Below are 15,222 nucleotides of genomic sequence, written 5' to 3' on the forward strand. Positions count from 1 at the left end.
ACATTCTTAAACTGATCAATTTGGCTCCTCAGATGTGGAGAGATCATCCTCTGGTTGACGTTGCAAAAGTTAGAAAGGGTTTGTTATCCTTTGTCTATAAATTTTTGTTGTCCCTAGACGAAAAGTCAGCAGTATCAGAATTGTCATCTTATTGGTCAACAGTGGTAGACTCACCTGACCTGGAGAAAATACTTTTGAAAAGCTTAATCACCACCCAAAAGCTGTTTCCTTCATCTTATTACAGAGAAACTCAATTCAGAGTGCTACATAGAGACTATTTGATTCCGCATAGAGTGGCAAAGTGGAATAAGAATGTTTCTAATTTCTGCTCCAAGTGTCACTCTCAGGATCCAGACCCTAATCCATTTGCTGTGGGGTTGTCCAAAACTAAGTCAGTTTTGGATGAAGATGGAATATTTCTTTTCTAATATTTTTAAAAGGAAAATACATTTAACAAGAGATTCTATTTATTTTTTTCTCAGATCTCACCATTCCTGGGATAGAGATTAATTTTTTAGTAGTGGCAATAACAGTTATTAGAATACTTATTTTTAGATACTGGATCTTATATAAAGCACCCTCTATTGCAGAAGCAAGGAAACTGTTAGTAGATGCAGCAATTAAAGCAGATTACGACCTTAAATTAGGAGGGACTCCAAGGGAAATGTTCTGTAGGATTTGGAAGGCCTTTGTGTGCTCCCAGGGCAATGACTTTGTATATTATATAGAACAAATTATAAATATTAAGTTAAACTAGGGAGAGGAGGGGAGGGGGCCGAGGGAGGGAGAGAATTTTTTTCTTTTCTTTCCGGGAAAATGTTGTTATTCTTTGTCTAACAAGATTATAAGATCAGGCTATATGTTCTGTGTCTCTGCTTATTTTTTGTCTGCTTTCTTTTTTGTATAGAAACTTGTATGTTTTTACATATTTAAAATAATAAAAGTTGAAAAAAAAAATATATAGTTTGCTGCATGGTGTAGTGAGTACATATACGTTTGCTGCACAGTGCCCATACTCGCAGGGTGTAGTGAGTACATATACGTTTTCTACAGGGTGTAGTGAGTACATATACGTTTGCTGCACGGTGCCCATACTCGCTGGGTGTAGTGAGTACATATACGTTTTCTACAGGGTGTAGTGAGTACATATACGTTTGCTGCACGGTGCCCATACTCGCTGGGTGTAGTGAGTACATATACGTTTGCTGCAAGGTGCCCATACTCGCTGGGTGTAGTGAGTACATATACGTTTGCTGCACAGTGCCCATACTCGCAGGGTGTAGTGAGTACATATACGTTTTCTACAGGGTGTAGTGAGTACATATACGTTTGCTGCACGGTGCCCATACTCGCTGGGTGTAGTGAGTACATATACGTTTGCTGCACAGTGCCCATACTCGCAGGGTGTAGTGAGTACATATACGTTTTCTACAGGGTGTAGTGAGTACATATACGTTTGCTGCACGGTGCCCATACTCGCTGGGTGTAGTGAGTACATATACGTTTTCTACAGGGTGTAGTGAGTACATATACGTTTGCTGCACGGTGCCCATACTCGCTGGGTGTAGTGAGTACATATACGTTTGCTGCAAGGTGCCCATACTCGCTGGGTGTAGTGAGTACATATACGTTTGCTGCACAGTGCCCATACTCGCAGGGTGTAGTGAGTACATATACGTTTTCTACAGGGTGTAGTGAGTACATATACGTTTGCTGCACGGTGCCCATACTCGCTGGGTGTAGTGAGTACATATACGTTTGCTGCACAGTGCCCATACTCGCAGGGTGTAGTGAGTACATATACGTTTTCTACAGGGTGTAGTGAGTACATATACGTTTGCTGCACGGTGCCCATACTCGCTGGGTGTAGTGAGTACATATACGTTTGCTGCAAGGTGCCCATACTCGCTGGGTGTAGTGAGTACATATACGTTTGCTGCACGGTGCCCATACTCGCAGGGTGTAGTGAGTACATATACGTTTGCTGCACATTGCCCATACTCGCAGGGTGTAGTGAGTACATATACGTTTGCTGCACATTGCCCATACTCGCAGGGTGTAGTGAGTACATATACATTTTCTACAGGGTGTAGTGAGTACATATACGTTTGCTGCACGGTGCCCATACTCGCTGGGTGTAGTGAGTACATATACGTTTGCTGCACGGTGCCCATACTCGCTGGGTGTAGTGAGTACATATACGTTTGCTGCAGGGTGTAGTGAGTACATATACGTTTGCTGCACATTGCCCATACTCGCAGGGTGTAGTGAGTACATATACGTTTGCTGCACATTGCCCATACTCGCAGGGTGTAGTGAGTACATATGTTTTTTGCACGGTGCCCATACTCGCAGGGTGTAGTGAGTACATATACGTTTGCTGCACAGTGCCCATACTCGCAGGGTGTAGTGAGTACATATACGTTTTCTACAGGGTGTAGTGAGTACATATACGTTTGCTGCACATTGCCCATACTCGCAGGGTGTAGTGAGTACATATACGTTTGCTGCACATTGCCCATACTCGCAGGGTGTAGTGAGTACATATACATTTTCTACAGGGTGTAGTGAGTACATATACGTTTGCTGCACGGTGCCCATACTCACTGGGTGTAGTGAGTACATATACGTTTGCTGCACGGTGCCCATACTCGCTGGGTGTAGTGAGTACATATACGTTTGCTGCAGGGTGTAGTGAGTACATATATGTTTGCTGCACGGTGCCCATACTCGCAGGGTGTAGTGAGTACATATAGTACATATACGTTTGCTGCACGGTGCCCATACTCGCTGGGTGTAGTGAGTACATATACGTTTGCTGCACGGTGCCCATACTCGCTGGGTGTAGTGAGTACATATACGTTTGCTGCACGGTGCCCATACTCGCAGGGTGTAGTGAGTACATATACGTTTGCTGCACGGTGCCCATACTCGCTGGGTGTAGTGAGTACATATAGTACATATACGTTTGCTGCACATTGCCCATACTCGCAGGGTGTAGTGAGTACATATACATTTTCTACAGGGTGTAGTGAGTACATATACGTTTGCTGCACGGTGCCCATACTCGCTGGGTGTAGTGAGTACATATACGTTTGCTGCAGGGTGTAGTGAGTACATATACGTTTGCTGCATGGTGCCCATACTCGCAGGGTGTAGTGAGTACACATGGATACCATCCTTCTGTCAAAACACAGATAAACTGCATCCTCATACCCACTTAGCTTGTGAGTGTGGGTACTTTTGTCTTCAGGAGACCTATGTGAGATTTTTACACTAAATATATTTACTGTTTGAGGACTTCTACCCTACACTTTTCTGGTGAGATTATCTAAGTGATGCAGGTCTCTCTAGCGATAATATACAGGGAGCGCTGATTGTCAAGGTGCTGGAGAGACACCTACTGTACTATATATTCTGCAGGACTATTGGGCCCCTAGTGTTTAATACTGGGCTAATAGGATTTATTATTTGAAACCACTGACAATAAAGTTAATAAGTGCATTTTCTGTCTCTGTGTTGAGATTTTTGGCTGCTCACGTGCTTGTGTTCTCTGCGTTCTCTCAGGTACATCGCTCAGATTCTCTCTCTCTCATTTACACAAGACGATCTCGCTGCCAAGTTCAGGAAGCTACAAAGTTATGGTTTGCAGGACGAGATGCAGACACTGAGGTGAAGTGAAAATAATCCACTGTATTGTTTCATTAATCCCTCTGTTGTGATTTTATTATTATTTATATTCAAAGGCAGGGAGAGTCTACAACTTCATTCATTACTGTTGGGAATATCAACACCTGGCCACCAGACACCCCAGCCAAAGGCAATACATATCCCTCCCACTTTACCTACCCCCCCAGTCATTCTTTGCCTTTCTTCACTACAGGAGGATGGCAGAGAAGGTGTTAGAAGAATTAGATAGTGCTTTAATGGGTATTTTCCCTTCAAGAGAGGACTGGGGTTTTTGAGTAACCACTTAATCCTCTCAGTGAGAGTTGTGGTTAAAGTTAGCTACTAGATGTCGCAGGGAGCGTTCTGTGTCCTCTATCTGGTGATTTAGTACTAACAACCCCTTGGGAAACCAGTGTTTGTTTTACACTGTTTCCTCTTTTTGTTCAGGTCCCTGTCAGAAGTGTTGGAGAGAGACTGTCAGACCTTGAGGTGCTGTGCCGTCTCCACAGCACAGATCCTAGAGGTTAAAGGGACATTATATACTAATTTTTTCTTTGCATACATGTTTTGTAGATCTATTTATAAAGCCCATAAAGTTTGTTTTTTTTAAAAGTGTATAATTTTGCTTATTTTTAAAGAACATTGCTCTGATTTTCAGACTCCTAACCAAGCCCCAAAGTTTTATGTGAATACCGTCAGCTACCTTCTCCAGCTTGCTCCTGTTTGTGTAAAGGGTCTTTTCATATGCAAAAGAAGGGGAGTGTCTTATTTTCCACTTGCAATGGGCTTTCCAACTGCCTTTTCAACAGAGCTAAACTGAAAGCTTCTAAGTACGTTTTTAAACCATTTTATACTGGATTTTTATATCAGTATCTGTGCATCTTATTCTTTATAGTAGTGTCTATTACATGCAGTTATATGAAAATGAGTGTATACTGTCCCTTTAAGTCCTGTATTTCTTATCTTTTGGGATTATGCCTTGTGGGCTATGAAAGCTTCCCTTAAGAAATCCGGGCTTTCTTATAAAATCACAGTGTGACGTTAATCTGATCCTCTAGTGGCTCTGGGGACTATATAATACCTCCATTGTTGAGGTTATCATCTGAGCAGTTGGGGATATTTTGATGTGCTGCTTAACTCCTTTTGCCAACCGGAGCACTTGTGTAAGGTTTTTGGCTCATGAGGTGTGTTTTGTGAACAGCAGATAAATACAGGGCGGTTTTTTAAGATTGCCTTTCTGGTGTTGCTAAATAGCTACACAGCTGATATTCATCTGTGCACGCTTTCTACTCTGGTGGAGGCGGTCTTTTACTTGTGCACCATGTGACCAGGCGCAGTTTCTCTTGGCTGGACGTAAGCTTTCTCCTGTGTGCAGCGGTCAACTCTTAGATTGTGTAGCAGGAATCCGGAGATATAGCGACTTCATTCCGGTCCGGTTTGGTCTACTAGGAGGTGGTGAGTGCCTCAGCTAAGGCTGCAGGAAGAGGTGCCACGTTTCGACTATAAATAAAAATGTATTGAGATCGTTTTTTCTTTTTATGTTGATATCGTGTTACTCTACTATGGAGGATACTGACATTAACCATTCAAAAGGTTCAGTTTTAGCAATAACTGTAACAAATACCTGTTTATATTGTGAGGAGACTATGGTTTGCCCCCCCCCCCCCCTGCACAATTTCTTTTGCAAGATGTACCGAGTCCACAGATTCATCCTTACTTATGGGATATTATCCTTCCTAACAGGAAGTGGCAAAGAGAGCACCACAGCAGAGCTGTCTATATAGCTCCCCCCTTAACTCCACCCCCAGTCATTCTCTTTGCCGGCTCTAAGCAGGAAGGGTAAAGTGAAAGAGGTGATAAACTGTCAGTTTTATTTTATCTTCAATCAAGTGTTTTTTTATTTTTAAATGGTACCGGTGTTGTACTATTTACTCTCAGGCAGGACATAGATGAAGATTTCTGCCTGGAGGATGATCTTAGCATTTGTAACTAAGGTCCACTGCTGTTCCCACAGAAGCTGAGGAGTACAGGAAAACTTCAGTGTGAGGAACGGTTTCTTGCTATACAGCAATGAGGTATGTTCAGTCATATTTTCTGCAGAGACTATGATAACTCAGAAAGGCTGACAGTATCCCCATTAGGGGAAGGGTAAGCAGTAATCCTAGTTTATAAGGTCATTACTAACTTGCATAAGGGGCTAATCTTATGGGCACTCAGTTTGTATATTAGGCAAACGTTTGTGTGTTCTGGGAGTACTGTTTTTTATTTCTTATGGGACAACTGTTTGAGGGTACACTTGGCTTTTTTAAGGGTTTTTGTAACCCACATGGCTTAAAAAACGTTTGGTAGATTTTTGTGTAGGCCCCAGCAACATCGAGTGAGATGGGCGGGGCCTATTTTCGCGCCTCAGTTGCGCACTTAGTTTCTCTTACTTGGTGTATTCAGTCCACGGATTCATCCTTACTTGTGGGATATTCTCAATCCCTACAGGAAGTGGCAAAGAGAGCACACAGCAAAGCTGTCCATATAGCTCCCCTCAGGCTCCGCCCCCCCAGTCATTCTCTTTGCCGCTCTAACAAGTAGCATCTCCACGGGATGGTAAAGAGTTTGTGGTGTTAGATTTGTAGTTTTATTTCTTAAATCAAGAGTTTGTTATTTTAAAATAGTGCCGGTTTGTACTATTTACTCTGAGGCAGAAAGTGATGAAGATTTCTGCTGAGAGGAAAAAGATTTTAGCATGTTGTAACTAAAATCCATTGCTGTTCCCACACAGGACTGTTGAGTACCGGAGAACTTCAGTTGGGGAGAACAGTTTGCAGGCTTAACTGCTTAAGGTATGCTCAGTCATTTATTTCTAACAAGACCTGGTAATGCTAGAAGGCTGACAGAAATCCCCATGAGGGAAGGTAAGCCATTTTCTGAGAAGCAGTATAGAAGGATGGCTTCAGTTAAGGGCTTAAAATTTTATTTCGCCTGGCATATTATCAGACGCCTAGTCTGACTCAGGAAAGCCCCATAACTCTGGACTGAAGAGGGAGGGGGCCTCATTTTCGCGCCTCAGTTGCCCAGTTGATTTTCAAGACAGCTCATGCAGCTTCATGTGTAGAGTCCTGAGAGTGCAGGAGGACATCAAGGAGGCTTATATTTCAGCTACAAATAACCCTAAGGGAAGGTAGGGCCGCAGCAAGGACTGTGGCACCGTGCTGTAGTGTGTTAAACCGGTTGTTTACTACAATTTGCTCCGGTTTGGTCAATAAGGGGTTAATTGATTTAAAATGTTGTGTGCAATCATTAGGATCATGTGGTGAAATTTTCATAAATTTCATTTTATGAAAAAAAAAAAAAAAATTTCAAAAAGTGATTTTTTCTGTATTGTAGTGCTGTATAAGTCTGTTAAACATGTCTGAGACTTCAGATAGACCTTGTTCTTTATGTTTAAAAGCCATGGCGGTACCCCCATTGCATTTATGTGTAAAGTGTGCTAAAACATCTAAGCATTTTAAAGACCATCCAGTGACACTTAAAAATGTAGCCCAAGATGATTCTTTAACTGAGGGTAATGAGGATAGTCCTTCTTCCTCTCCCCATGTGTCGACACCAGTTACGCCTGCGCAAGAGATGCCTAGTACCTCTAGCGCATTGGCCCCTATTACTTTACAACAATTGGCAGCAGTAATGGATAATTCCCTCGCAGCATTTTTATCCAAACTGCCAGTTTTTCCAAGAAAGCGCGATAGCTCAGTTTTAAATACAGAGGATGAGCAATCAGACGCTTTGGATAATTTATCTGTAGTACCCTCACAAAACTCAGAAGTAGCAGTGAGGGAAGGTCTGTCTGAGGGAGAAATTTCTGATACAGGAAAAGTTTCTCAGCGGGCAGATTCTGATTCCTTGGCGTTTAAATTTAAGCTGGAACACCTCCGCGTACTGCTTAAGGAGGTTTTAGCTACGCTGGATGATTGTGACCCCATGGTGGTCCCAGAAAAATTGTGTAAGATGGACAGGTTTTTAGAGGTCCCTGTTTACACTGAGGCATTTCCGATCCCAAAGAGGGTGGCGGATATTGTGACTAGGGAGTGGGAGAGACCAGGTGTACCCTTTGTCCCCCCCCCCCCTATCTTTAAGAAAATGTTCCCCATAAACGACCCCAGGCGGGACGAGTGGCAGACGGTCCCTAAGGTTGAGGGGGCTGTTTCAACACTTGCTAAGCGTACAACTATACCAATAGAGGACAGTTGTGCTTTCAAAGATCCTATGGATAAAAAATTAGGATTGCTGAAGAAAATTTTTGTTCAGCAAGGTTTTCTACTTCAGCCAATTGCCTGCATTATTCCTATAACTACTGCAGCAGCTTTTTGGTTCGAGGCCCTGGAGGAGTCGCTCCAGAGGGAGACTTCATACGATGAGGTCATGGATAGAATTCATGCTCTAAAGCTGGCTAATTCATTTATCACTGATGCCGCTCTCCAGTTAGCTAAACTAGCGGCGAAAAACTCAGGTTTTGCCATCATGGCGCGAAGAGCGCTTTGGCTCAAATCATGGTCGGCGGATGTGTCGTCCAAAACAAAACTGTTAAATATTCCCTTCAAGGGGAAGACCCTTTTCGGCCCAGAGCTGAAATAAATTATTTCAGATATCACTGGGGGCAAGGGTCATGCCCTTCCACAAGATAGGCCGTTTAAGGCCAAAAACAAGGCTAATTTTCGCTCCTTTCGCAACTTCAGGAGCGGACCTGCTGCAACCTCTGCTGTCGCAAAGCAAGATAACGCTTCCCAGCCCAAAGCAACCTGGAAACCCTTGCCGGGCTGGAATGAGGGTAAACAGGCCAAGAAGCCTGCTCCTGCTACCAAGACAGCATGAAGGGGTAGCCCCCGATCTGGGATCAAATCTAGTAGGGGGCAGACTTTCTCTCTTTGCTCAGGCTTGGGCAAGAGACGTTCCGGATCCCTGGGCATTAGAAATAGTTGCTCAGGGGTACCTTCTAGAATTCAAGGATTCTCCCCCAAGGGGAAGGTTCCACAGTTCTTGTTTGTCTTCAGACCAAACAAAGAAACAGGCGTTCTTACGCTGTGTAGAAGATCTCCTAAAAATGGGAGTAATACACCCAGTTCCAATTGCAGAACAAGGACTGGGCTTTACTCAAACCTGTTCGTAGTTCCCAAAAAGGAGGGAACTTTCAGGCCAATCCTGGATCTAAAGATTCTAAACAAATTCCTCAGAGTTCCGTCTTTCAAGATGGAAACCATTCGGACAATCTTGCCGATGATCCAGGAAGGTCAATATATGACTACCGTGGATCTAAAGGATGCGTACCTACATATTCCTATCCACAAAGATCACCATCAGTTCCTAAGGTTCGCCTTTCTGGACACGCATTACCAGTTCGTGGCCCTTCCTTTCGGGTTGGCCACCGCTCCCAGAATTTTCACAAAGGTGCTAGGGTCCCTTCTGGCGGTGCTAAGACCGCGGGGCATTGCAGTAGCACCTTACCTAGACGACATATTAATACAGGCGTCGTCTTTCCACAGAGCCAAGGCTCATACGGACATAGTTCTGGCCTTTCTAAGGTCTCACGGGTGGAAGGTGAACGTAGAAAAGAGTTCTCTGTCCCCGCTTACAAGGGTTCCCTTTCTAGGAACACTAATAGACTCGGTAGAAATGAAAATCTTTCTGACAGAGGTCAGGAAGTCCAAACTGTTGAACACCTGCCGAGCTCTTCATTCCATTCATCCGCCTTCTGTGGCTCAGTGCATGGAGGTGATTGGTTTAATGGTGGCGGCAATGGACGTAGTCCCTTTTGCCCGAATTCTTCTCAGACCACTGCAACTGTGCATGCTCAAGCAGTGGAATGGGGATTACGCAGATTTATCTCCTCAAATACAAATGAACCAGAAAACCAGAGACTCTCTTCTCTGGTGGTTGTCTCAAGATCACCTGTCTCAGGGAATGAGTTTCCGCAGACCGGAGTGGATCATTGTCACGACCGATGCCAGTCTGTTAGGCTGGGGTGCGGTCTGGAACTCCCTGAAGGCTCAGGGTCTATGGTCTCGGGAAGAATCTCTTCTCCCGATAAACATTTTGGAGCTGAGAGCGATATTCAACATGCTCCAAGCATGGCCTCAACTAGCGGAGTCCAAATTCATCAGATTTCAGTCGGACAACATCACGACTGTAGCGTACATCAATAATCAGGGAGGAACAAGGAGTTCCCTAGCGATGAAAGAAGTATCCAAGATCATCAAATGGGCGGAGGATCACTCCTGCCATCTATCTGCAATTCACATCCCAGGGGTAGACAACTGGGAAGCGTATTTTCTAAGTCGTCAGACTTTTCATCCGGGGGAGTGGGAACTCCACCTGGAGGTTTTTGTTCAGCTGACCCAGCTATGGGGCATTCCAGAATTGGATCTGATGGCGTCCCGTCAGAACACCAAACTTCCCCTTTACGGATCCAGATCCAGGGATCCCAAGGCGGCATTGATAGATGCTTTAACAGCGCCTTGGTCATTCAGTCTAGCTTATGTCTTTCCACCGTTTCCTCTTCTCCCTCGGCTAATAGCCAGAATCAAACAGGAGAAGGCTTTGGTAATTCTGATAGCGCCTGCTTGGCCACGCAGGACTTGGTATGCAGACCTAGTGGACATGTTATCGGTCCCACCATGGAGACTGCCATCGAGGCAGGATCTTCTACTTCAAGGTCCTTTCAAGCATCCAAATCTAGTTTCTCTGCAACTGACTGCTTGGAGATTGAACGCTTAATTCTAGCTAAGCGTGGTTTCTCTGAATCAGTTATAGACACTCTGATACAGGCCAGAAAGCCTGTCACTAGGAAAATTTACCATAAGATATGGCGGAAATATCTTGGTTGGTGTGAATCCAAGGGTTACTCGTGGAGTAAGGTTAGGATTCCAAGGATATTAGCTTTTCTCCAAGAAGGATTGGAGAAAGGCCTGTCAGCTAGTTCCTTAAAGGGACAGATATCTGCTCTGTCTATTCTGTTACATAAGCGCCTGGCAGCTGTACCAGACGTTCAGGTGTTTGCACAGGCCCTAGTTAGAATCAAGACTGTTTACAAGCCTGTGGCTCCTCCTTGGAGTCTAAATTTAGTTCTTTCAGTTCTTCAAGGAGTTCCGTTTGAACCTTTACATTCCATAGATATTAAGTTATTATCTTGGAAAGTTTTGTTTTTAGTAGCCATTTCTTCTGCTCGAAGAGTTTCTGAATTGTCTGCTTTGCAGTGTAATTCACCCTATCTGGTGTTCCATGCAGATAAGGTTGTTTTGCGTACCAAACCTGGTTTCCTTCCAAAAGTGGTTTCTAATAAGAATATTAACCAGGAAATCATTGTTCCTTCTCTGTGCCCTAATCCAGTTTCTAAGAAGGAACAACTGTTACACAATCTTGACGTGGTTCGTGCTTTAAAATTCTATCTAAAAGCAACTAAAGATTTCAGACAAACATCATCCTTGTTTGTCGTCTATTCTGGTAAGAGGAGAGGTCAGAAAGCGACTGCTACCTCTCTTTCCTTTTGGCTGAAAAGCATCATCCGATTGGCTTATGAGACTGCTGGACAGCAGCCTCCAGACCGAATTACAGCTCATTCCACCAGAGCTGTGGCTTCCACATGGGCTTTCAAGAATGAGGCTTCTGTTGAACAGATTTGTAAGGCAGCAACTTGGTCTTCACTGCATACATTTGCCAAATTTTACAAATTCGATACTTTTGCTTCTTCGGAGGCTATTTTTGGGAGAGAGGTTTTACAAGCAGTGGTGCCTTCCGTTTAGGTTGCCTGACTTGTTCCCTCCCTTCATCCGTGTCCTATTGCTTTGGTATTGGTATCCCACAAGTAAGGATGAATCTGTGGACTGAATACACCAAGTAAGAGGAAACAGAATTTATGCTTACCTGATAAATTACTTTCTCTTACGGTGTATTCAGTCCACGGCCCGCCCTGACATTTAAGTCAGGTTCAAATTTAAAATAACTACAGTCACCACTGCACCCTATGGTTCTCCTTTTTCTCCTAACCGTCGGTCGAATGACTGGGGGGGCGGAGCCTGAGGGGAGCTATATGGACAGCTTTGCTGTGTGCTCTCTTTGCCACTTCCTGTAGGGATTGAGAATATCCCACAAGTAAGGATGAATCCGTGGACTGAATACACCGTAAGAGAAAGTAATTTATCAGGTAAGCATAAATTCTGTTTTCTGTAGACAAGCAGCAAGCAACATCACCAGAGGTCCTGGTACACTTCTGGGGCCTAATCAAAGCTTTATCCCCACATTATCGTTTCCTAAGGGCAGGGGTTTTTACCGGTTTTGGACATTTGTCAATCCAGTTCTCATTTGGGGGTTTATTGCTTAATTACTTGTGGTGCAATCTTACTAAAGCTGTATATACTGTAAAAAGTTAGGAAAATTTGAGGCAATTTTAAGCAGTTTTGCAGTTTGTGTATGCCTTTTTTCTCTTAAAGGCACAGTACCGTTTTTGAAAATTGTTTTTTTCATTAAATAAAGTGTTTTCCAAGCTTGCTTGTCTCATTACTAGCCTGGTCAACATGTCTGACATTGAGGAAACTCATTGCTCAATTTGTTTAGAAGCCATTGTGGAACCCCCTCTTAGAATGTGTCCCACTTGTACTGATATGTCTATAAATTGCAAACAGCATATTTTGACTTATAAGAGTTTGGCATTGGATGATTCTCAGACAGAAGGAAATCAGGTTTTGCCATCTAGTTCTCCCCAAGTGTCGCAACCAGTAACGCCCGCACAAGCGACGCTAAGTACTTCTAGTGCGTCTAATTCTTTCACCTTGCAAGATATGGCCTCAGTTATGAATACTACCCTCAGAGGTTTTATCTAAACTGCCAGGGTTGCAAGGGAAGCACAGTAGCTCTGGGTTAAGAACAAATGCTGAGCCTTCTGACGCTTTAGTAGCCGTATCCGATATTCCCTCACAATGTTCTGAGGTAGGGATGAGGGATTTGCTATCTGAGGGAGAGATTTCTGATTCAGGAAGGATGTTCCCTCAGACAGATTCAGATATGACGGCATTTAAATTTAAGCTAGAAGACCTCCGTTTATTGCGTAAAATTGTGTAAAATGGACAAATATTTAGAGGTTCCTGTTTACACTGATGTTTTTCCGGTCCCTAAGAGGATTTCGGACATTGTTATGAGGAGTGGGATAACCAGGTATTCCGTTCGCTCCCCCTCCTTTTTTTAAGAAAATGTTTCCCATATCTGACACCATGAGGGACTCATGGCAGATGGTCCCTAAGGTGGAGGGAGCTATTTCTACTCTGGCTAAGCGTACAACTATACCTATTGAAGACAGTTGTGCTTTCATAGATCCTATGGATAAAAAATTAGAGGGTCTCCTAAAGAAAATTTTTGTTCATCAAGGTTTTCTTCTTCAACCTATAGCATGCATTGTTCCTGTAACCACTGCAGCTGCCTTTTGGTTCCAGATTTAGATGTAACGGATATACAGGGAAGTCTTCAAATAACCAATGACTCTTGGGTCCCTACAGCTTGGCGCGAGTCACATCTAAAAATCCTATATAATGTATACATCACCCCTGGTAAAATGTCTATTTGGTCCAAGAACGTTCATTTATGTACAAGATGCAGTAAAGAGAGTGCAGATATACTGCACTGTCTGTGGCTATGTCCCAAGATATTTCAATTTTGGGGCAAAATATCTTATTGGATCAAACAGACAGTTAATTCTACATTGAGTATAGCCTCTCGAGACATTGTCTTCATAGTTAGATATTCAACGAGATGCAAGGAATATAAACTGCTAAACACCTTACTGATACTAGCTCGCAATCTCATTTTTAAGAATTGGAAAGCAGCACACGCGCCCAAATTCACAGAATTCAAGAAAGCAGTTATTATGCAAATAATATTGGAACAATACAATATATCAATTGCAAATAGTGATCAGGTACAGGCATTTTTCCTTAAATGGGAGGGAGTACTCAAATCATTCCCGAATAAAATTCAAATCCAAGTAGTCAAGCCAATGAGTAATTCTATTTTCGTCCTCCAAAATATTCTCGGAGGCCACTTTCCCGGGTGGTGGTTGGGTGGCACTGATGATACAGTGGAGCGGGGGGAGGGGAAGAGTAGAGAAGAAGTTTTTCCTTTTTTTTTTGTTTTGTTTGTTTTTGTTCTTGTTTTTGGTTTTGTTTTGTTTGGTATGGTTGGTATGGATGTTGTGTCTATGGAATAATGAATGGAATGTACATGATAAGCATGGTATATCTTTCGGCTCAGAATACATGATAACTCGGATGGCAGGTCAGGTCACTGGGAGAGTCCCCAAGTCGCTATATAGGGGGAAAAGTGTTTATTATTTTGACTAGGTATTGTATTATTACATTGTGCTTATCATGTTTTATCCTATTATACTTTGAATGAATTGTAAGTCAAACTAAGATATGTTTTTTTTTTTATATATATATATATATATGATCCCTATAAGGACCTGGCTTGGTTTCATTGTGTAAATTCAAATATCAGTCATTTATGTTATTTTTTGTTAAACAACCAGAAGGTATGACTAATTTATTACAAATGCTGTAAGAATTTCTGTTTAATTGGTCTGTGCACGTGAAATTAATAAAAATAATATATAAAAAAAAAAAGAAAGATCATTTCAGACATTACTGGGGGGAAGGGTCATGCCCTCCCTCAAGATAAGTCAAATAAGACAAGGACCAAACAAAATAATTTTCGTTCCTTTCGAAACTTCAAGGGTGGTCCCGCTTCCTCTTTCCCTGCTGCAAAGCAAGAGGGGAACTTTGCTCAATCCAAGCTGGAGACCTAACCAGGCTTGGAACAAGGGTAAACAGGCCAAAAAGCCTGCTGCTGCCACTAAGACAGCATGAAGGGGTAGCCCCCGATCCGGGACCGGATCTAGTAGGGGGCAGACTCTCTCTCTCTCTTTGCTCAGGCCTGGGCAAGAGACGTTCAGGACTCCTGGGCTGTAGAAATTGTAACCCCTAGATTTCAAAGATTCTCCTCCAAGGGGGTGATTCCATCTTTCTCAATTGTCTGTAAACCAGACAAAAAGAGAGGCGTTCTTACGCTGTGTAGAAGACCTTTTTACCATGGGAGTGATCTGCCCAGTTCCGAAAGCAGAACAGGGACAAGGGTTCTACTCCAATCTGTTTGTGGTTCCCAAAAAAGAGGGAACTTTCAGACCAATTCTAGATCTCAAGATCCTAAAACAATTCCTAAGAGTTCTATCCTTCAAGATGGAGACCATTTGGACTATTTTACCAATGATCCAGGAGGGTCAATATATGACCACAGTGGATTTAAAGGATGCGTATCTACACATTCCTATCCACAAAGATCACCAGTTCCTCAGGTTTGCCTTTCTGGACAGGCATTGCCAGTTTGTGGCTCTTCCCTTCAGGTTGGCCACGGCGCCAAGAATCTTCACAAAGGTGCTAGGGTCCCTTCTGGCGGTCCTAAGGCCGCTGGGCATAGCAGTGGTGCCTTATCTAGACGACATCCTAATTCAAGCGTTGACTTTCCAAC

At 43.2% G+C, this 15,222-nt stretch overlaps 1 protein-coding gene across 1 annotated transcript in view; it reads left to right on the plus strand.

The window, feature by feature from the left end:
- CHKB (choline kinase beta) overlaps window positions 1-15,222 on the plus strand; it is a 191,245-nt gene that overhangs the window by 133,923 nt on the left and 42,100 nt on the right. Inside the window, exon 5 of the mRNA XM_053716290.1 lies at window positions 3,568-3,672. Coding sequence (XP_053572265.1) covers window positions 3,568-3,672 — 105 coding nt within the window. The remainder of the gene's footprint in view (window positions 1-3,567; window positions 3,673-15,222) is intronic.

Source organism: Bombina bombina, chromosome 6, assembly GCF_027579735.1.
Source record: "Bombina bombina isolate aBomBom1 chromosome 6, aBomBom1.pri, whole genome shotgun sequence".
NCBI lineage: Eukaryota > Metazoa > Chordata > Amphibia > Anura > Bombinatoridae > Bombina > Bombina bombina.